The sequence below is a fragment of the Polypterus senegalus genome, chromosome 1 (genome assembly GCF_016835505.1).
Source record: "Polypterus senegalus isolate Bchr_013 chromosome 1, ASM1683550v1, whole genome shotgun sequence".
NCBI classification, from domain to species: Eukaryota; Metazoa; Chordata; class Cladistia; order Polypteriformes; family Polypteridae; genus Polypterus; species Polypterus senegalus.
Genome location: NC_053154.1, coordinates 168,739,771 through 168,764,143, shown reverse-complemented (window position 1 = coordinate 168,764,143; position 24,373 = coordinate 168,739,771). Strand labels below are relative to the sequence as shown.

The 24,373-nt window shown below is 38.7% G+C and overlaps 1 protein-coding gene across 6 annotated transcripts in view; it reads right to left on the bottom strand.

Annotated features, from left to right (window-relative positions):
* Nucleotides 1-24,373, bottom strand: part of LOC120535065 (diacylglycerol kinase delta-like) — a 135,936-nt gene that overhangs the window by 92,649 nt on the left and 18,914 nt on the right. For 4 of the 6 annotated variants that reach the window (XM_039762600.1, XM_039762619.1, XM_039762610.1 and 1 more), the window contains exons 2-3: nt 12,619-12,729; nt 9,704-9,784 (exon numbers count right to left, since the gene is read on the bottom strand). In XM_039762600.1, the coding sequence (XP_039618534.1) occupies nt 9,704-9,784; nt 12,619-12,729 (192 nt within the window). Of the gene's footprint in view, nt 1-9,703; nt 9,785-12,618; nt 12,730-12,819; nt 13,028-20,303; nt 20,325-24,373 lie in introns of those variants that run through there. The other 2 variants (XM_039762644.1, XM_039762634.1) reach the window with 2 other exon arrangements.

The window sequence follows — 24,373 nt, the reverse complement described above, 5'->3', positions numbered from 1 at the left end:
TAATGATTTTCTTTCCTTTCTTCCCACCCTCCACTACTCCTGGAAAGTGTTGTACTCTTCCACCCGATTCCAGCTTGCCTGGATAAAGCCGAGCGGCTTCTTTTACTCCTGACCTGAGAGTACTTCCAGTGCCACTATGCTGCATCCAGGAAGCAATTTTGGGTCAGGCAGAACCTTATTAAAAGAACCGACTCCTCCTTTCTGCAGCACTCCCTGGCGGCTCCCACAAAAACCCAAAAAGACTGCCCATTATAACAACACCTTTCAGGTTTCCCTGTGAGTGTCCACCTGAGGGACGCTGCCATCTAGTGTGCTGGGGAAGGAATTGCTTTAGATACACAGTCTCCCACTACCCATCCATTATGGCCTCACAGCCAAGAAAGTTGCCAGCAACCAACCCAGCTAGAATGTCTGTCCTTCCAATGGCCACCCATCCGGGCAAGGAACTCAGCCTCTTTCTTGGTCGGGATGACTGACCATCCACCCTGGGACCTACAGAGTATATATACAATGAAATCGTTTTCCGCTCAATACTGCAGGGCCTGGCTCAGATAATGCACAACCCTGCAGATTTGAAACTGTTATGTAAAAAATAGTCTTATATTACGGGGCAAATAAAATGGTAGGTTCTGTTATATTTATATACTAAATTAAGGGGTTCAATATCTCCATTGTTTTGTTTCTCCAGATACTTGGGTATATTTTTCTCAAAAATGTTTATGTGAATTACACTGTTGATTCCGAACACCTGCTCTGTGATGGACTTGTGTTCTGTCCAGGACTGGTGTCTTGAGAAGTTCTGCCCAATTTGGAATTAGATGTTTTAAATGGATAGCTTATACTGAATGTTACCAAAGCTTAAAAAGTAAAGACATAACACCCTAACAACTCTTTAATCAAAGAACTGAAAAAAAAAAAAAACAGAACCTGGAGAAGCAGGTTGAATGTTTAATTTAAAACACCATTAAATTTAATTAAAATATTATGTGAAATATGTACATGACACATATACCGTTAGCATTAACACCTCACAGATACACCATTCGGAGTTCAAATCCTGCAACCCAACACGGTCTATGTGGAGTATGCATGTTATCCTACTGCCGGAGTGTTATGTTCCAGGCAGGTTTACTGCCGACTTAAATACGTTTTCCTTGTTTCTGAATTTTTTATGTAGTTTTTTTTTTAGTTTTTGTTATTATATCATTTTTGGTAATACTGTTTGGTTTACTTATGGTTTAGTATTTATGTATTGTGTATTTATGCTGTTTGCTTATGTTCCTTGCTTTCTATGGAGACAGAGCCACCATTGTGTCACAGCTTATGGGCCACCCTCAAGCTTTATAGTTCAGGCTGGAGAGCAGTGCATCAGAAGGTCATTGTTTGTTGGAATGCTGTCAGCGTTTTCTATAAGTACTGTTCCAATGTTCTGGCTTTGCAGATTTCTTGCCCTATTCTTTGGATTTAATTTTTGCATTTAGATTTCAGCTTGTTAGAGTTGGGTTGCCTTTTTAGGCAGACTTATTTCATCTCATTTCATGCCCTTTTTCCTGTTTAATTTGTTTGTGCTCCTTAATATTATTTATATAAATTCTTTATCTGATAAAGATTCTTCACTGGACTTGTCAGTCAAGGTTTATCCTTTTCTTGAAAGGCATTTTGTATATTTGGGACATATCCAGTCCCTTAATTTGGGCTTGTGCAGGCCAAAGCCTTCCTGTGGAATTTGGGGCCAGATTGCATGGGATGAGTCCTAACTGGCCAGGTTTGAGGGTATTGCGGAGGTCTGCCACTTTTTTGCCATGTTTGTGTTGTATATTCAACACCAAGTTAGTTTTAGTCAGATTTACTTCCCACATCATTAAATTGGGTTTGTTGGTTGAATTGTTGATTCAAAGTTTTCCAATTGTAGCTGAATATGCGACTGGGTCCTACAATGGACATGCATCCTGTCCACGGTTGTCGTATCTTGCCTTGCAACTGATACTGGTAATACAGGCTCTGACCCCCACAACTCAGAGCCGTATTTTATAATTCCATACAACAGGTGAAGTAATGGACAGTTATAGAGTGTTCATGATAAACCAGATCCAGAACAGTCCACTGATTCCACATATTTTCCAAATAGTGGAATTATTCTAATAATTGTTGTGGCTATTTGGTCTAAAGAAATTTCATAGTAACAAGGTACTGTCATCTGGAGCTATTCCCTTGGCCTTGTCATACTGTAATTATAAGAACACCCAAATGGCTTTTTTTTGCCAGCTAAGATAAACACTTTGAGCTGGTGTTAACCATTTACAGGACCTTTATAAAATTTGTGAAACTTTTAAGACTTTAATTGGGTGGGAGTATAATCAGAAGTGTTTATGCAGTTGGTGTGGTGTAGAAGGGGCTAGCAGAGTGTTCAAATCCCGTGCTCCGTTTCTCTTTGTAGTGGTGTATGCATGCATCTGGGTGAGTTTTATCTTTTACAGACCCTAAAATGTGTTGGTTAGGTTGACTGGTGGTTGAAAAGATGCCATTTCTTTCAAGTAAAAGGAACCAAAATTTACACTGACTTAATGTAAACAATTGCCTTACTGGCAAGGGTTTGTCAGAGATAACGAGAGAGATAACAAGAGAGAGCTCTTCTGCACCTGTAGACAGAGAATTTTAGATGGAATGTCCTAGAAGGCACTCCTCAAAGATATAGAAATTCTACACCTCTAAGAAGAAGACTGCAGCACCCCATCAAGGCAAAAAAAGGCAAACTACCCAGTACACTGACCCTCCAAGAGGGAAAGCATGGCAATGAAGAACTAGAAAGAGGCCAGTTCAACTCCTCCAGACCAATGGATGGCCTCAGAGAGAGAGATCTCAGCTGTTATTAGTTGGGGCACGATTCTTGGAATGGATAGCAGACCACTTAGGGTCTAAAAATCCAGTGGCCTCCTGGATGCCAGTGTAAAGTTTGCAGACCTCAGACATGATCCAATGACTCATCTTGAAGTAATCCTGGGATGGGGTTTGAAATGAGGGGGAGTTCAGAAGGTAAAATGTAAGCTGGGCAAGGACTCATTAGACATTAGTTAAAAGAGAATGTTGTAGAAGATTCTCTCATTAGATAGGACGGCCAACACGATCAAAGTGGTGCTTATGATATTATTTATCTGGACTTTCAGAAAGCATTTGATAAGGTGCCACATGAAAAGTTGGGCATCAAGTTAAAAGAAGTGGGAGTTCAGGGTGATGTTTTTAGATGGGTGCAGAATTGACTCAGATACAGGAAGCAGAGGGTGATGGTGCGAGGAACCTCATCAGAACTGGCCGATGTTAAGAGTGGTGTTCCACAGGATTTTTAATATATATATGGATAGGACTAGCGAGCTTTGTTGGGCTGAATGGCCTGTTCTCGTCTAGAGTGTTCTAATGTTCTAATGTTCCAACACAGACTCCAGTATAGAAAACCCAGGAGGAAGTAGGAGGACAGTTGGTGGAGGTCTCCAGGACTTCATTATTGTAAAAGAGAAAGTGAAAAATGATGTCCTCTATTGCCAACAGTTCTTCAATTAATCAACAGACAGATATTGTACATTTACATTTTGTTTAATCTGTTCCTTAGTTTTCTGTATGTTTTAACAAATCTTCATTTGCATATATATAAGTTCTGTATTTAGCAATTACTATAATCAATGCTTGTATTTAAACAGAGAATTGTTAACAGCACTCTTGTATAGCAGTCTTCACTGAGTACAGTAAGTAGTAATTGTAATATAGTGGCATTTCAGAAAGTAGAGAGATGAGAATCCAAATGCACCATTCAGGTTAAAATGCAGAGTTTCTGATAATTCTGAATGGTCACAGCTTTTATTCTGAATACAAGAGATGTGTACAAGTTTTTAATTTATTTATTTATCATGATCCTCAACAATGATGTTTTAATTTGATCTAGCAAATATGGGGTGTCCAGCACTGGATGCTTATAGCCAAAGCATGGGCAAAGTGCATGTAGAAGTCTTATAAAACCTGGCTCAATTATGCCTGCAATCAAACTCTCCCAATAAGCTTTCTTCTGTACCCGTGTTTGCATTTGAATGTCTGTCATTGGCAGTTTTACTTTTCTACAGTAGGTTTTTTTTTTTTTCTGACTTTTTACATCAACAGATTGCATGCAGTCTCTTCAGTTTCAGCCTTATAGTACAAAATACAAATGCAGAAAAAAAAATCCACATAGAAAAGATGGCAGCACAGAAATCTCTTCTGATCATCATCCACATCATTATACATGGAAATTCACTCATCTTGGTGTAAAGGTCCAAATACTTGACCAGCCTAAAAATGAATGAGACAAAACACAACAACTGCCTGCTCCATTTTGTTTCTGGAGTGTCTCAATGGCTACTGGTCTCCTTTTATAGATCATCTTGTATTCAGGGACTAATTCATTCTTTGATTGCTGGTCCTTCTTCAATTTCATTCTTCATTTGTTGTGAAATTCTGGAGATTAAAAAGTAGGTTACACTGTACTGCTTATCTAATATTGTGCTTCCTGCCTATTCATTTTAATGTAAATGACAGCATTCTGCCACTCTGGTATGTTTGAAAAGGAAGCTTCATTATTTGTTTAAACCCTGAACTTCTTTTTAAATCAGGCAATGTTAGATAAAATGTAGAGGTGCAGTGATAAACACGAACTGGATGCCTTTTTTTTTTTTTTAAAAAAAACTGCTTTGTCAAATTGAAGGCAATCAGTAAAGACTGATTCATCTTTATAAATTAAATGCACTCCCTGCAAATTCTCAAAAATAATACAAATATATTGTAGCACTTTTGAGGAAAAGCATACACTGTATCCTGGATTTCTGCAAATCAGAATCTACATAGTTACAAAACGCATGGTAAGGCAATTAAATAATAGGCCATCTTGAGAGCTTTATCGCTCATATTTCCCACCATGTGATGATCGCATTTCTGCCTTGAAGAAGCAGTGGAGCAAATTCTGTAACTAAAAACTCAAACAATGGCACCATGTTAAACAAACAAAGGTGTGATACAAATCTGTGACAAGTCTCAGATGACCTGAGCCGGCCCTCAGCAAGCATGAGCTGCTACTTAGGAGTGTAAACAGCCACCAAATGGGCACATACAGAGGGGCCCACGGCTAGAGCTGGTTCATAGGTGGGGTTGCTTTTAGAAGGCATTCTCTCATCCACTTTTCTGGTTAAAGAAGGTGTCTACACAAATAAACTATTTAAAAAGTATAAAAAAACTAGAAGGTTGGACTTTCCGCATTCTTTTTCCTAAGGGCAAAACAGGTGTTCTTCAATTCCATGAAATCTCCAGCTATTAATTTGAAACGACTCAATCTAATTGAGAGTCCCTTGAGCCCAAAGCCTAACCCAATAGCATAATGCATGAGGATGGATGGAACAAACTCTGGAACAAGCACCTACTCACGTGCATGTATGCACAAAAAACTGGAATCTTTCCCCCTACCAAAAGATTTGATTTTTTTGATTTTTTTTTTTTTATAACTGGTTTGAAATATTGCACGCAGTCAAAGATCAACACTGCGCACTACACTACACCCAATAGTTAAACCATTTGCCACTATATTCCAAAACTCTGATTCAACACTGCCTACTTTAAAACACAGTATGCAATTTTCTACCTACGACATCTGCCAGATTCGGTCAGTGGAAAGTCTGGTATGCATGGAAAATATAAGGCAACCACAGTGGTTTTATACTGACCCAGAAGATGTAGGCAGACATCTTTGTGAGATCGATACATTGATAAATAATGAGTGCTTCAAAATGGTAAAACATCATCCTATACTCGATGAACAGGCAGAAGGTCAAAAAACAAGAGAAGAACGGAATGTGAAGAATGGGGAAAAATTAATTCTAAGACTCTAATAGTGAATACACTTAAATACCATTTTATTTAGCACCCAACTTTATGAGGGAGAGAAAATAAGCATTATAACTGCATGTTAGCCTGGTGTCACACTATGCAACTTTTACAATTAAGATTTTCAGATGTAGCCAGTGATGTCGCAACATTAGAATTTTTGTATTCAATATCAATAAAATTGTACAATACTTGAGGGGCTTTTTTTTTTTTTAAAGAACCTCTATTATTCAAGTGAACAATAGTGTGCCTTTTCCTGAAATACAATATAAAATACAGGAATACTAACACAACAGCAGTTTTCAAAGTTTAGCAGATTTATCAAGCCATTACCCAACTACCATCTAAGTAAACAAGCATTGCCAATCATAAATGTCAAAATGCAATGCTGGGGTTGACCTTCAATGTGTAACAGAGGTGGTGATCCCCGCAAGTGTAACAACAAATGGGGGGTTTACAATCTTGGGTTGTTTTAAGCATTGGGTTTCTAAAGAATGTCGTCATCATGAACTAACTGAATTATTTTACCATATGCACATTCTATGTTTACTTGGATATTTTCTTTCTAGTAACTGAAAAATACTGCCTAAAACCCACACTGAACATAAAAAATTCAAACATGATTATACTGTATATGTACTGTTAAAAATTAGTCAATCCCAAAATAATTCAGGATATTTCCATTTGAACAAACTCTTTAAAAGCTACTTTTGTAACAACATGCTTTTAAAGTCTGGTTTGTCAGTGAACCAATCAGATTTGTAATATGCGGTATTGTAAGATTTTATTTTTTCATCATTAGCTTGTTAAAAAAATATTACAGATGAGGTAATAATATTAAATGGATATGTCAAAGCACCATTAGCTCCTGATATATGAAATTTGAATTAATTTAATTTTCCAAATCTGTCCCTCCTTTTTTTTTTGTCCCAACAAGCTTCTTGTGTAGAATGTAAACTTCTTAGTTTTACATGAATCTGTGATGTCAGAACTATTGTTAAACAGCTTTTGTTTTGATATTATTAAGGTGTCTTACATGATGACAGGACTTTGCTATTGCTTATGTCTGTGTAGAAAGCCAGAATTTGAAAAGTACTTGTACTGTTATTACCTGTACTCAAAATGTATAAACTGTGAGGCAGCATTACATTCTTCAACGCACTATTCCAATATATGATGTGTGCTTTCACTAATGGATTATATTAACGAACAGCAGTTTACCTTCAAAAGCCAAATGAATGGTACAGATTCATATTAATAGATGTGCGCTGTCCTTCGAAGCATTGAAATATTGCATACATTTTATTTTGGTACTAACAAATGGAGCAACTTACGTCATTGCTGGTGTAAACAAGCTTAGTAGGCACTTTGTTCGAGACTTGCCTCGATGTTTACTTACTGCAACTGTTGTCTGCGGTGCCATTATTCCTATATATATCAGTTCTTTATGCATAGCTGCAGTTGCATGCGAGGTTCCCCTCCTTGATCTGCAACACTGAACTGCTCGCAAACTGGGCTTGGAATGACAGACATTTGTAGCAGTATATTTTAAGAGCTTATAAACTCTCCCACACTCTTATAAACGTTTCCCGCAGTGTTATATAGCATAAACCCTTTGTATTCTGCTAAATACTAGGTAAGATTCGTTGAAATTATGTATGTAAACACACTGTTTATATACAGTAAAATCTAAATATTATTTTAAAGATGTCGAGCGTCTCCGATATTACATGTGTTGCAGCCATTATGATAGACAGGCCACCAGCAATAAATACGTACAATGCAAGAAAAATTGTATACAGTAAAATGTGTACAGTGACACTAAACGTACATACATGTACTAAGTACTGTATGTAGAAAATTAATTATGATTACTCACCAACAATGACACGATGACTTGTCCGATAACAATGAGCTTAATTTTACTGCACAACAAAGGAGAGTGTTACAGCTCTTCTAAAGGAGCCACTTCAGGCGATTGTGTAGCACCGTTGTTGTTCTTCTTCCAGCAGTCTTCAATCCAAATCCCTAAAGCAGATTCCATCCGGACTACTGCCTTATTACGTCCACTTACAACTCGTTTTGCACCCTGGTTAAAAGGACACAGTGGCCGTAGATCTTATATTCTTTTCCTACTTTTTAAATAAAAAGAATCGTAGCCTCATTGATGCCGTAATGGCATCCTACAGCGGTGTAGCTTTTTCCTTCCTTCAACATATCCAAAACTTTTACCTTTTCGGCAATCGTTAGCATCTTCCGTTGGCACTTGGGCACAGCCCCTGAAGCAATAGCAGGAGCAGATCGTTTTGGAGCCATAATGAAGGGCTTGACTACGCACAAAGATATACACAAAAAAGCACAGAAGTTAACTCTTTACACAGCAAAACACATTGATGCTGAATGAGCGAGACGAGACTTCCTGGTTAGTGCAGCGGAACTGAATTTGGCGCTCCATCACTGAGCCAATCAGCACACAGAAACTTAACTGCGTGCTCTGATTGGGTAGCTTCTCAGCCAACCGCAAATAGCATCCCTTGTATGAAATCAACTGGGCAAAACGTACCAGAAGTAAAAAGACCCATTGTCCGCAGAAACCCACAAAGCAGGAAAAATCTGCGTTATATATTTAGATATGCTTAAATATAAAATCCGCGATAGAGTGAAGCCGTGAAAGTCGAAGCGCAATATAGAGTGGAATTACTGTATGACTTCACTTTCAAAGAACACACCAATCTGAAATAATCCATAACAGGTTAAAAGTGGAAATGAAATGAGCCTGTGTGTGTTTGTATGTTCCCCCCGGTACGATGCCTGCCCTCTGAGTGGACACAAAGCATTTCCAGACATAATGTCAGAGTGTGTTAATGCTGCATCACCATTGTAGGCCATTTTTATATGCAGTTTTTACTCCCGTTTTATTATGTATTATTGTTAAATCCAAAGTAATTTGTCTACTTGTAGTCACACATGAGTGCAGTGCCGACTTTCTTTGTACTAATGATACAGTAAATAACGCTGGTACTGTTATGGTTTTTGTGATATCTCTAGTTGTAGCCCTCATTTACACAATCTAAATAAAACACAAATTATTTAAAAAAAAATTATCAGTGAGTCACAGAATGTTGTAGTGCACACTCATAACTCCCAGTAATGCAGTTCTAGCACTTAGCAATTCACCACAACAAAAATCGAATTTATCATAGAGAGTCTCCAGTTATAATGGTGGGTTCTTGAGTATGTTACAGCTAAAAAGTGCACTTATTCATGCTGGACGTTGAGAAAGACTGAACTAATCTGTAGTGGGCTTAGTTTCAACATGACATGCTTGAAAATTTCACATTTCCTGATATGATACTTGTTTGATGTAAAACTGAGAAAACCATAGCAAACCCACAATTCTTGAGTGAAACATACATTTACCAAATACGTTGTGCATCTCTGCAGCAGTACCACATATGGCGATGCAAAAGTAATGCATTTGGTTATACAAGTATAGAATAAAATGCACTGCTTCTACATTCCAAGAACTGGTGCAAATACATTTCCAATAATTGTTCTTAGTGTTTCATTGTATATTGCAACATAAAATACTGCAACTGTCTACTGTATTGAGTTTCGCCTCCTGTTCCAAACATTTGTAGCAGTCATTTACAATATGAAAATGGCATTTCTCATAGTGCTGGAGACTGGACTATTTAGGTGCATCCTCCAATTACTTCTCCGTATATATGTATATTCCTACCTAAGCAGTTACATGCAAAATATTTCCCCCTTCCCAAGTCTAATATCAGATCACATGGAAGCTCACCGTGAAGCTGTTGTTGACATTTTTTGTGCTGGACTCTGCCACACTGGCATCTGTTAAATCGACTTCATCAAAGATAATGGACTGAAAGAAATAAGAAGGTAAAAATATTAGCATCCCTCACAGTCTCTAACCTGCTCATTTCTCTTGGGCTTTTCTGAGAAGTGACCATATACAGTGGTGTGAAATCTATTTGCCCCCTTCCTGATTTCTTATTCTTTTGCATGTTTGTCACACAAAATGTTTCTGATCATCAAACACATTTAACCATTAGTCAAATATAACACAAGTAAACACAAAATGCAGTTTTTAAAATGGTGTTTTTTATTATTTAGGGAGAAAAAAATCCAAACCTACATGGCCCTGTGTGAAAAAGTAATTGCCCCCTGAACCCAATAACTGGTTGGGCCACCCTTAGCAGCAATAACTGCAGTCAAGCGTTTGCGATAACTTGCAAGGAGTCTTTTACAGCGCTCTGGAGGAATTTTGGCCCACTCATCTTTGCAAATTTGTTGTAATTCAGCTTTATTTGACAGTTTTCTAGCATGAACCGCCTTTTTAAGGTCATGCCATAGCATCTCAATTGGATTCAGGTCAGGACTTTGACTAGGCCACTCCAAAGTCTTCATTTTGTTTTTCTTCAGCCATTCAGAGGTGGATTTGCTGGCGTGTTTTGGGTCATTGTCCTGTTGCAGCACCCAAGATCGCTTCAGCTTGAGTTGACGAACAGATGGCCGGACATTCTCCTCCAGGATTTTTTGGTAGACAGTAGAATTCATGGTTCCATCTATCACAGCAAGCCTTCCAGGTCCTGAAGCAGCAAAACAACCCCAGACCATCACATTACCACCACCATATTTTACCGTTGGTATGATGTTCTTTTTCTGAAATGCTGTGTTCCTTTTACGCCAGATGTAACGGGACATTTGCCTTCCAAAAAGTTCAACTTTTGTCTCATCAGTCCACAAGGTATTTTCCCAAAAGTCTTGGCAATCATTGAGATGTTTCTTAGCAAAATTGAGACGAGCCCTAATGTTCTTTTGCTTAACAGTGGTTTGCGTCTTGGAAATCTGACATGCAGGCCGTTTTTGCCCAGTCTCTTTCTTATGGTGGAGTCGTGAACACTGACCTTAATTGAGGCAAGTGAGGCCTGCAGTTCTTTAGACGTTGTCCTGGGGTCTTTGTGACCTCTCGGATGAGTCGCTCTGCGCCTTGGGGTAATTTTGGTCGGCCGCCACTCCTGGGAAGGTTCACCACTGTTCCATGTTTTTGCCATTTGTGGATAATGGCTCTCACTGTGGTTCACTGGAGTCCCAAAGCTTTAGAAATGGCTTTATAACCTTTACCAGACTGATAGATCTCAATTACTTCTGTTCTCATTTGTTCCTGAATTTCTTTGGATCTTGGCATGATGTCTAGCTTTTGAGGTGCTTTTGGTCTACTTCTCTGTGTCAGGCAGCTCCTATTTAAGTGATTTCTTGATTGAAACAGGTGTGGCAGTAATCAGGCCTGGGGGTGGCTACGGAATTTGAACTCAGGTGTGATACACCACAGTTAAGTTATTTTTTAACAGGGGGGCAATTACTTTTTCACACAGGTTCATGTAGGTTTGGATTTTTTTTCTCCCTAAATAATAAAATCCATCATTTAAAACTGCATTTTGTGTTTACTTGCGTTATATTTCACTAATGGTTAAATGTGTTTGATGATCAGAAACATTTTGTGTGACAAACATGCAAAAGAATAAGAAATCAGGAAGGGGGCAAATAGTTTTTCACAACAATGTATACATTGTTTGATTAGCCAGAGCCCACAGCAGGTACCATCCAATGTTACACTTGCCATAACCCCTTAGACTCAGCCCTATTGTTTTGGGCAAAAATGCAGAAGAATGAAAAAAACCTGTTAATTAGAGCAGTGAGCAAATGAAAGTGGCATGATACATACCCTAATTCCACATTCCAATGTTTCTCTTTCCTCCCTCAAAGATGGCTGAAGTACTTCATTGCACAAACACTTGCCCCCTACCCACTCATGACTTTGAACATCCTGATTCATTTGATAACAATTTGACAGAGTGAAATGTACTAAACAACAGGGGTGTTTCAGTTTTCAAATGACACCACGTTCCACTTTGTTATAAAGATGTTTTTGAATCTTGCAACTATTGGAGTAAACTCCACCCTTCAAAATGTTAAATACGCCCTTGGTTTGCAATAATAATTATGGGTACTTATATGAAGACAGTAAAAGCATCCTGCTTTTTTGTATTGCTTCAAAATGGTAAAACTAGATAGATTACTTATAAATATTTCATAACATTTTTTCTGGTTGTTCCTGACACATGCATGGACACTTTTATAGCATTTGGAAGCTAATTCCAAAGCCTATGGAAGTAAGAATAACATTCAAAATGCATTTTTTGTGAAAAACTTTGCAGAATTTTGCAACTTATTCTGTTGTAACACATGCATACAACATAATTAATTCCCCTGCTATGTAAAATTCTGAAAGGGGGTAGAATATAAATAATGAGTGATGGACGATGAGGTTATTTCCAGTTAAATCAAACAGGCACAGAAATAAGAAAATGAGTTTAAAAGGTTAACTCAATCTACAGTACCTAACCTAATAAAAGACTTTCCATTGTTTTCTTAACCAGAAATGTTGCACATGTTTATAACTAAAATCTAAGTAGGTAACGAAATTTGAGGGAGTTAACAAATCTAGATATCTTCACTGTGGAAAATGTTTTTATTATTCTGAGCAACACTGTGAAGGTCCAGTCACAGCTCAAAACCAGATGTTAAGGCTCACCACACATCTCCATACACTGAAACCTCCAATCTAACACCATCCATTTGCCCTTAAAGCCCTCAAATGCATGCGAAAACAAATATTGCGAACACAGCTCATACCTTGGCTGTTTTTGCATAGTAAAGTGTCCTCCCTCGAAGCTTGAAGTAACGTTTCTTCCAGCGTTGAAATGAGCTGGTCTGTTTCATCAGCAGGCCTTCTTTAATGATTGTCTGGAAAAGAGAGAATCCTTGAGAAAGGGTGTACAATGACCCTCCATCTCACCGTGGATTAGGTTCCCATCCAGCCGCAGCCAACATCACCTTTGGAGAGCTCAGTGTGCAATCCGATACAGAATTGGACACGGATATGTCTGTGCTCTAGTATTTACACTCCACAGTTTCTCTGATCTCATCTCTGCTTATCATTATGTGGCATGCATAGTATCTTTGTCTTGGAGGAAGACTGTGGTAAAGTTAAGCATGGTGATGCAATGTCACATACAAGACAGACCGAATTGCGAGAGGAGGTTTTGTCACTGGGCCAGACATACAGCTTTGTGCGTCCCACTTAGAGCTGCACCAATGATCAGGTCTTTGTGACCCAACCCCATTAAATAAACATAGATATACAATGGAACACATTAGCTAGCTAGTGCAACTAGTGGACGGCATTAAGAATAATAGGCACAGGGCGTGTCTGGCTCCAGGCATTATCCCCTTATAAGCTTAAAAAGGTGTTGCTTGAACACTGGATTATATTACTTTAAGCACAATTCTGTTCTTGGAGGATATTCCTGCTGTTTTTTCCAAATTTTTAGATGTCACATCCGAGAAGAATTTTTTAGAGCAGTGCTCTCCTGTGAGCATTGTGCCCATTTAATTCAGCCACTGATTTACAAATACAGTTTTATCCAAATGTATCAGTTTAAGACAATTACAATGCTATCATTAGCCCAGACTGAAATATGAGATTGTAGCTTATCTACAGCCCCATCTACCTGTGATCCTTTTCACATTAAGATAGCACGCTGTACAAACTGAATATTAATACATAAAAAAAAATATTTAACCCTATAAAGATATCAATGCTTCTTTGGGAACAGTGGCCTTTAACTGCAACAGCAGAACAAAATCATATTAGTCAAAGTTGTCATCTTGGACTGGAGAAGGCTAAATGGTTATCTAATTTAGGAAATATTTCATTGTAAAAAAAGTTACAGGAATCTTGAAACGAAGATAAGAAGTTGGCAAGAAGAGCAGCTTTTAAAATGGGTTATTTGGTACAACTTAATGATTATTGACAAATTCCAAGTATGTTTAAAAATTGAATTTTGTTGTATTTGGGTAATTTGTTGGTCATAAATATAAATTTTTGCTTATTCTGAGTTTCAGTTGGGATTAGTAAATGTTTATCAATGATGTCATTAAGCTTAGGCAGCGGTCATCTCTAGTGTGTGTGGCACTTGCGTTGTGCGATGTTATGGTGGCCCACTCTATGGCACATGTGTAGATTTTAACCAGAAGACACCTAGTTATTAAAAAGCTTGTTTGTTTGCTTTTTTTTTTTTTGTGTAGATAGCTAGGTATTCCTTACTGGCAGGTGCCATGCTGATCTTACCCTGAATGGTCCTGGCATGCATGGCATGTGAAGTTATCAGAATGACTATTTAAAAGGCTGGAACATGCATTTACGGATCATCCAAGATTGGTTTGTGGTGGGTGCAGCAATGCACTGCATCAGTGCGTGCTCCTAACCTCCTCATGTCCTCAAGATTGGTGTGCGGATATAGGATTCTGGCATGTGAAAATTCTGGTTTAAGAACTGGACTTTTTGTTTTATGGAAGTAGGACTCTAGGTTAACGTATTTTGGACGGACATAGTTGAAAATGTTAACCTCAAAGCCAATCACCTGGTCCGCTCTCATTCCCAGTACACTTAATGTCAAAATTCCCTGAAGGTCACTCCATGCAATGTTTAGTGTCAACCAGTCTGTCTGCCCAACGGAAGAAATCCCATGTTAACATTACAAAGTTACTATATGTGCTGCTTATTTTATAAGTGGCTTTGTAATGTTTTTTTTTTATTATTTTATTAAATAAGACTCCTAATATTTCATTTCTGCATTTCATTTTAGAGAAGATGTAGCTTTCAAGTGAATAAACGGTGTTACCAAGAATATAGCTATTCTCTAGGATTTGTAAGGGAGAAGCTAGCATAGCTTTTAATTGTATGCTTTTTACCCAGAAAGGTAAGGAGAAAGTTAAATGCAGGCACAGGATAAGAAGTGCTGACAAGCAGGTGATTTAGCTCAATGATGACATCATACTGTCAGACAGCCGGGGGGATTTTAAGGGGAGCAGACACAGGTGAACATTCAAGGGGCTCGTGAGAAAGGTAAAAAAAAAAAAAGTGTGGACTAGGTATTGGATAACTTTAGTAAAAGGGATCAACTGGATCGATTATTCTTTTTAACCATCAGCTAAAGAAATTAAAGGGAATAAAAATGGATTTTAACAAAGTATTGAATTTTGGGATGCAAATAGACATGCTAATACAGAGAGCTCTGAGAGAAATATGCAAATGTACATCAAATGTGAGGAAGAAGTGTTAACATGTTAGGTTTAAGCTCAGATAAACTAACCAGCCTATATATGCCTAAAAGAGGACTTTGTTATTTAACTTGTACCTCACAATTAACTTAAAGTAACTTATGGTTGACCAAAGAGTAAAGTCTCAACAGTCCAATTTTTGGCTAATGTCAGTTACTAAAAATAGCCATTGAGCCACTGTATAAAACAAGGCACCTATTGACGTGATGCAGACGTATATCCCACTCTGGAGGGAGATGAATGTGAAGTAAACAACGTGCCTGCTTTCAAAATGAAGGCATGTAGCAGGTATTAAAAACCCAGTGTTTGCTATGAAAAGGCGAGTTATAAAGATGCACTAAAAACTACATGCTGTCTAAAGACAAAAGTGTAGCTCCTTCTACAAAGTGAACAAATGAAAGCAAGGCCTACTTCGTTATGGCACCTTTTTAAGGAATGCCTTAGATAAAGAAGAATGGACTCTTATATAAGCATCTTTCCTCTGGCTATACTGAGACTAAGCTGGCTGTTTCGGACACTTGATGTTGTATCTGTTCTTCTACTTTTGACTTCTTGTATTTAATACCTGGTTCCTCTTCAAATAAACATAAGTAATTATTAAATTAGAATTTGAATATTTCCTCACTGAGACTTGCCTCATATATTAAAATCATCTGCCCCTAGTGTCCTTGTTCAAGTGATTTGTAATTCGTTTAGCTCTTTCGGGGTAACAATGACACAGAGCTGAGGGACCTTGCTAAGGAATTCTAAAACTGAGGCTGCCAGTCTCTATTGCTCTGTTTGATATATGCAGCCCTTTCAAAGGTTATCTTGTAAGTCTCAGCAGGCATGCAGCTCTTGACGATGCTCCTGGCCTTTGCCAAGGTATTCTTTAGTATAGCTCTTTCAGGGGTGGCCCCAGTGAAGGATTCTTGCTTGCTGTGTTTTGAAGCTAAAGTCGTCAGTCTTTGCTATATTCCTCGATTTGATTTAGGCGTTTGAGATATGAGTGAATGTCATACAGATAAGTAATGTGGGGTCTACTTGTAAATTCAAGGTAATAATTTAGGCATTTCCAGTATTAAAGTTGTCCACCAATAATAAAAAGGACCCTGGAGGGAAAGAGTGCCTTTTGTAGACACAAAACACCAGTTCATTAAAATAGATTGTGCAGTCAACATCAATCATGCTCTCCATGAAGCATGCCATAACAATAAGCACTTGAAGTGTGGTATCAGGATACAAAAGGACTCATGACGTTCAGTTTGCCATTTACATAACAGTTGCTGGCACACCTTTGGCTAGGTAGACGTTTCTGTTGTGTATAATAAAGCTCTTAAAAGGTGCATTGCTAGATACAAGTGAAATGGCACCATAAAAAAGCCTTGTACTGAAATTTTGACTGTGTCAAAACCTGCTACCAGGCACAGCAACCTGAAGGAGGATAGTCATTTGTCAGCAGAATAAACTTGTTACATGAACTTTGACAGGCCCACACTATGCAACTTCCAATATACTGGCTATTTTTTCCAGAGTTTTTTAAAATTTCTGGTTAAAAAGATCAGTTGAGTCTGAATAGAAATGTACAATAGCTTCATCATGGCTTCCCAATATCTAAAGTATGCAAGTATATACGATTTGTAAAATTGTTTGTGTAGCTCTGTCTGAATTTAAAATGTTATAATTTTCCCTTTACTGAAGGCACAATTGTAGCATAATAGACAGCTGTCCCATATAATACTTATTTGTAAGCTGGTGGTGAAGATGCTCGACTTTATGTATCATATACTGTACTATCCATTATAGTTTTGATGTGTGACTGTTTGTTGGGGTTATGAATTGTGTAAAAGTTGTTAAAAAGTTATTCCCTATACATCCTGCTGTTTACTGTAGTCCAATACAGGTCTGCTTTTGACTGTGCACTGGTTGCTGTGTAGTCATCAAGGAGGACTAAAGATGCTGGGTATGCGCACAAGCTTCAGTTTTTCTTAACTTTTATATGTCGAACATAAAATTCAATGTTTCCATCTACAGTGTGTGATATGTTATGAAGGACTGAATAAATAACATCCTTTAATGATTACTCTGCAGTTAAAAAAAAAAAAAAAAGTCTTCCTGATTTCACAATTATACCTTGCCAATTTGTCGAATTTATAAACCACTTATGCGGTAGATGTATAACAAAACCACTCAGCCATGTTTCTAAGAACATCATTTACAACTGCATTAGAAATTAACAAAAGCTGAATTTAAAAATTCTCATGACTTAGGTCGAAGTGGACCACGGTCTATATTTTTCACTTCATGTGCTAACTGGCAGGTTACTAAAGAAAGACATCTGAGTAGGAGGCCTTCAAATGTAGATGCGCGTTTTGTACTCGCAGGATGCGACTGGTAATTACCATAAATGCTGGGCATTAAGAAGCATGCCAGATGCAAGGTCATCATAATTTAATTTTTAAGAATTAGTTCGCAAATTCTACAGCATTGTGATGGACAGTTCCCACCCTCCACTGGTCTACTACCCCCACTTCTATCTAGCAGAATCCAAACCAGTTCTGCCAGGGCTGTCCAGATGCTGAACTCTGTACTGCCCTCAGATCTGCTCCTGGTATCTTATTTATATGCAGTACTGTTGTTTTTTTTTTTATTTATTACTATCTACTCCTTAACCTATTATTTAGATATTTATTGTATAATATCATTCTTCTGCACTTGTCTGTATTGCACTGAACGGTATGACAATAAAGTCACTTGACATGACTTGAAGTTGGCAATCCTAATGATAGATAGATAGATAGATAAAAGACTGGCCAGGGAACGTCTCGTCGCCCCATATAGGGCATTAGCATTGGTTTACTAATTCAGAAATGGTGGTCTTTCATAGTAATTTAAACCCATTGTCAACATACGGTGTCATTTTACAGACTCCATAACATTAAAGGGTTTAACCGAAATATTTTTGGACAATTAACCACGGTCTGTTTGAAATAAAAATTAAAAAAAAATGTTGCAATTCAAGAAATAATTACTGGCTACACACAAACCTTTCAAAAATAACATAGCTGCGATCAATTAATGTTCATTATTTTATTGCAAAAGTAAGTCCTATACATGTTCTCATGGTTTTCAAGACTTGTATAGCCAATGCAATTTGTCCCAAATCATAAACACACCAAACATTTCATAAAACCTAGTATGAAAAATTAATAAAATGTAGCATGACGTTTCGAACAAGACAAAAATGTTAAAATGGAGTCTAGATGTCTGTGGTGTATGCCTCCTATACTCGTCTCCAGTTCCAGTTAGACGAGGTAACTATGAATTCTGGGACACTTTTTATGCTGCCAACAATGACTGCACTGATCATCGGGTGTCCGCCTCAGTTTCTCATTCTAAGGCAACACAGAAGCCTGTCGATTTCCACCCATATCATGGAATGCATGGAAGAAAAGACCAATGGGCTCATATTGTAACTGGCCATACCTTTGCATATACATTCACATCTACAAATGAAAATATTCTTCATGTATAAACAGCAATGAACACTCTCTAGTGACATAGAAACACTCACATAGATAAGGGGGCACAACATGCAATGTCAAAATCTAACAGATATTATAGAAAAGTATCCAGTGATGTCAAAACCTGCATTTTAATGTTCAATTGCAGACACTTTGGTCCTATCCTGGCAACAGCAGGCACATGGCAGGACCCAGCTCTAGAGGGTACACACATCAGGACACTTTACAAGCACCATTCTGCCCAAAAGCACTTCTATGATAGGAATGGTGGGAAAAATAGTACAATTTCTAGTGAAAACCCATGCAAACTCCATATAGAAGGTGCAGCAAAAAGCAAAGTGCTGTAACATACCAATGTTACCTGCTGCACCACTAAGCTGCCTCGCCTCACATAGCTAGTTTAAAAAAAAAAAAATTGTATTGGCAGGCAGCCAACGCGGGGTTGAGTTCACATACAGGAACTGAGATGTGTATTTAAGAATGTGTTGGTAATGAAAGGTGTGGGTATTTGAGACAATAGGAAACTGGTGGTTCTTCACGAAAGCAAATATGTAATGAAACTGAATCAACGTGTTAAACTTTGTACTGCGAGTGCATTAACTTGACTAGCTTGTAACCTTCACTCTCCAGATGGACATGAGCACATACAGTCCAACAGGACCAATCACATGAACTCAAATGATGCACAGGTCAACTTCATGTGTGCAACTTGCAAAACTGAAACATGAGAACTACAAGTTACCAAATAAGTCACTCTGTACTCGGCACCATGGCCGTCTGTTGCTGCAGCCACAAGACTGAAATTCTTCTAGCGTCGATTGGACAAATTCACCATCCTTCAACTACATCCTTTACAGAACTTAAAGTCTGGCAGCTTGCTGACTTATGACGCAAATGAGATATAAATAGCTGGCCTCGCATACCGCATCCTCTCCTATTTACAAGACTTCCTGTTACTTTGTGGCTTTTGTGAACCTTTGTAAACTTTCGCAGAGCTAAACTTAGATGGCCACCTATTTTTGGTTCAGCTGCACTTGAACACTGATTTTGGTATGTTCAGAATAAAAAAAAAAAAAAAAAATTCTCATCCTGATGTCGATTTGGGGGGCATCAGCTAAGTGGGCTTTGGGCAGTTCCACCTCAGCACTGCACCCTAGTTTACTCCATAGTATAACAACCCAGCATTCCAATGCTTAAAATACAAAGCTGTGATCTTCCTCCCACATCCGAAAGACATGTGTGTGTTGAGTTGATTGGCAACTCTAAATTGGCCCCATATGACAGAACGTGGGTGTGTGCATCCTGTGAAGGACTGGCACTTTGTCCAGGCTTGGTTCCCAACTTGTTTCTAGTCCTGCTGGGATAGGCTTCTATCCCATGAGCTTGAACTAGGAAAGCAGTTTAGAAAAAATGGATGCATGGGTGGATAAAAGGAGCCATTTTGGGATGTTCAGAATTAGAAACCATGAGCAATGGCGTAAAACTACACTTTCTTAATATTAAAATCACTCACTTAAACATTATGTTGTTTAATTATGAGGAGAAGTAAATTAGAGATAACCTATAAATAAATTAAAAATACACAACATACACTGGCTGTCAGCATTTATAATAAGTGATGGGTGTGGACTGCCTTTTACGATGGGTAACATGGGTGAGCTGGCACCCTGAACAGGATGAATGGCTGCTTACCTGGCAGTGAGGCCCCTTTAATGGAAGGATGTGGGAGGACAGCCATCCTAACCAGGTTGGACAGTTGTGCCTTTACTCATCAGGAAGCACTTATAATGGATGGGCAGCGGCAGACTGCTTCCCAGTGCCATACATTTCCCCAGTTCATTTGAAGGCACTCTCAACTACACCTATTCATATTCAGGCAATGTATGCAGCTTTTCAGGATCCAGGACGACACATAAATGAGAATGCCTGGACGCTTGAAAACATGAGGCAAACTTCAAAAATTGTAAAACATGACTGCATAATTAACAATCCGACAGAAGAATTCGTCACATTAGCACAACTGCAGTGCAATCTGGGTCCTTCCCTTTTTCAGCTGCAAAATCTCATGTGTTTAGTCCAAAAGGCTGTCTTTCCGTTTTTTTTGTGTTTTGTTTTTTAAATACCCGGGCAACGGCATGTGCTTCAGATAGTTGTAAATAAATGGTAAGCACAAAACATTCTCTTTAGTAAAGTCCCAACTTCAAATGAATTATTTCCACCCCAAAGTGCTTCCTATGGACAGGAAGTACTTCTGGGTCTGGAATAAGAAGAGCAGCTCTGCCTCAGTCAGGTTGAGTAGGAGTCTGGAGAGGAGCTGGACTACTTAGAAGTAGAGGAGGAGAAAATAAGGGAAGATTTCAACTGCTGTGCAGACTTGAATTCACAAGAGAAAAACCCTGTTAAAAAGGTAACCTGTTGAAAGAAAAAAAAGTATGTGTTTTGAACCTGGGGCTGTATCTGTGCAATGGTCTCCCCGATGCTCCCTAGTGGTTACAACAGAAAACACACTAAACATCTCAACATAAACATATGGCACAAAGTGACAAAAGAAAGTTTGTTTTAGATTTTCAATACACGTACAACACATCTACCAAGGACAAATGCCTTTGCTATAGACAGCAGGACTTAATGCTGCCACTTTGTGAAAATGCAGTGTGTGTGTCCAGGGATGAGCCCACTTTGTTACTCAAGGATGCCACTTGTGTCATAGATGGGGGTGATTTTCCAACAATCATCTAAAAGTAAATTTTTCCATTTTGCAAACATTAACTGTAAGAAAAAAATTTCAGAAGAATCAAAACAGTCAGGTTCTGTTACAGTAAGTTTATCTATCTTCTTAGCCATAGCGCCACATTGCTCAGCACTCATGCGTCAAAGTTCAATGTGACTGTATGAAGTTTGCAAATTCTCCAATGCTTGCGAACTGCCTTCCACACCCCAAACCCACTAAGTTTTATTATTTTAATTTCACATTTTCACTGAAAGGCAACATCACGCCAAACAGTTAAGATGCCTACTCTTCTTGCGACCTGCACTTTAGCTTTCTCCATAATCGCTACCGTTTACATGAAAACTCCCCTTATGATAGTTGCTGCAAAGCAAAAGGTGAAGATTTAGCGGTCTCTTAGGAAACAGTGCCAATATTAATTGCTTCCAACTTCCTTTTAATGTTGTAAAAATAGCTCTACAAGTCGGAAAGAAGTTGGAACCTTTTCCACTTCAAAGTGAATGGATTTAGCAAATTTTCAAGAGTTTTGTTTCACATTTCCTACATAGGCCATCACTCTAAGCCCCTCAGGGATGCTTTTTGTTTTATTAAAATTATAAGGAATGCTTCACATGGGAAAAATACATTTTTCAAAACAAGTTAATATATCCCATTACTGTGAAAAAATTCATTTGAAAAACAGCACTGAACTCATCCTTGAAGCATAAACACGGAATAAGTTCCTATGTTCTTGTCCTATGCCTGCTTGTTTATGTGATTTCATCTGGGTTGGAAAATGTCTTCGCTTGGTAGTGCTCTCAAACTCTACAAATCTTTATATATATTTGCATCATGGTAGGACAAAACTTTACATAACTTTCAGGAGGCTGGTCATATGGATTTCATTTCATAACCATACCACCATCACCTGCATCTGTAACAGTGGACTGTGTCAGGAGTGTTTATTGTTGGGTATCTTTTGTATCTGTAATATTAATCAATTTTATTGTTTGCTATCATACATACACAAATCAATTATTATAATAAGTTCCATTTTGCATAAAGTTTACTAAGGAACTGCTGAACTACGCACCTTGTCTAGGGGATGCCACTAGTCTTTGTCTCAGCAGGCAGTCTTGCACACTTGGTCTGATTGCGCAGTGATCATTCTATCTCGCGTTACTTACATGTCATTTAGTGATCACGGGACCAAACCATATTCACGGATTTTCATATTCACATTGTTTTTAAACCCCTGTGAATCACAAGGAATTACTGTAAAGGTAATTATGCGCTGGTGTTAAAATGAATCTTATGAAGGGTTTGCTGGAACAGATTAGCTTCAGAAAGCATGGAAGCTTGTACTTGAGTGACCAGTAATTTTCTCCACCTACCCCACCATATCCCAAAAACAATCATGTTAGGTTATTAAGTGAAAATACATTGTGATGGAGTGAGTAAACATAGGTGTGTATTTCAGAGTACGCCGAGATGAACTGGTTCTCCATAGTGGATTGGTTCCAGTCTTGTACTCCATTCTATCAGAACAGGTTGTGGTACCTGGACTCCACAATGAAGGAAATGGATCAGAAGAACTGGCTTAATGAAGACTGGTGTGGCAAGAGGCTGGGGGCAGTACCCAGCCGGGATGCCCGAATGAGGGATTACACCTCCTCCGGACAAGGAGGAGGCAGCCACCCTGGTTGGTATGGGGACCACGGGAACAGAGCATGGAAGCTCAACCCTATAAAGGGCCCGTGGTCACCACCAGGGGGCGCCCAGATGCCTGAAGAGCCCTGGACGTCAGTACCTCTGTCACACCCGGAGGTGCTGGCGGAAGGAAAACCAGGGACACCCGCAGTGCTTCCGTGTGATCAGCCAGCACTTCCACCACACCAGTGAACATTAAAGGGGCCGCCTCCCTCTATTTGATAGCTGGAGTCGGGTGGAAGAGGACAAAGCCTGGAGGTGGTGAAGAGCGGCATCAGAGGGTGATTGGTGCAGGGGCACTGGGTTGTGTGTGGTACTTTGTACAGTATATAACAATGTATAATAAACGTGTGTTTGGGTGTAAACCATCAGTGTCTGCCCGTTTGTGCCCGGGCTGCTTTTCACACTGGTCAATTAAAAGAAATTTTAAACTATATATGTATACTTAAAAAAAACACTGTACAGTCGTATATATTTCTGCACACATCTGAAGTGTTATTTCATTGATAGATAGATACTTTATTAATCCCAAGGGGAAAATGAATACTCCAGCAGCAGCATACTGATGATATAAAAAAAATAAAAAAAACAAAAACACACAGTATTAAATTAAAAGAGTGATAAAAGTGCAGGTATAATAGACAATAACTATGTACAATCTTAACATTTACCCCCCGGGTGGAATTTAAGAGTCGCATAGTGTGGGGGGAGTATCGATCTTCTCAGTCTGTCAGTGGAGCAGCACAGCGACAGCAGTCTGTCGCTGAAGCTGCTCCTCTGTCTGGAGATGACACTGTTCAGTGGATGCAGTGGATTCTCCATGACTAACAGGAGCCTGCTCAGCGCCCATTGCTCTGCCACGGATGTCAAACTGCCCAGCTCCATGCCTACAATAGAGCCTGCCTTCCTCACCAGTTTGTCCAGGCGTGAGGCGTCCCTCTTTTTTATGCTGCCTCCCCAGCACACTTGCTGACTTTATACAAACTGTCTTAAATCTGTACTTCTAAACAATATGACACTTTGAATTGTGTACTTTGAATACTAAAAGAGCTAAAAAGGGAACCAAAAATATAAAAAAGGGAAAATAAATTGGCTTACACTGTTAACATTGTATTAAATATTTTACTTGATTTTAACTTCTGTAGACAAAAAGGTCTGTGAAAATGATTCCCCCTTTGGGGATGAAAGTAACCTAAACAAACTTACAAAAATAGCTAAACTGCTAAATTTTTCATTTTGGGAACAACATTGTTTCACCCATGCTGGCTGGTCGGTCAGACAACTCTCATAAGTGGGTTTATGGCAGGGTAGTATCATGGAGCAATGGTGGCTGCACTGAGTGCCC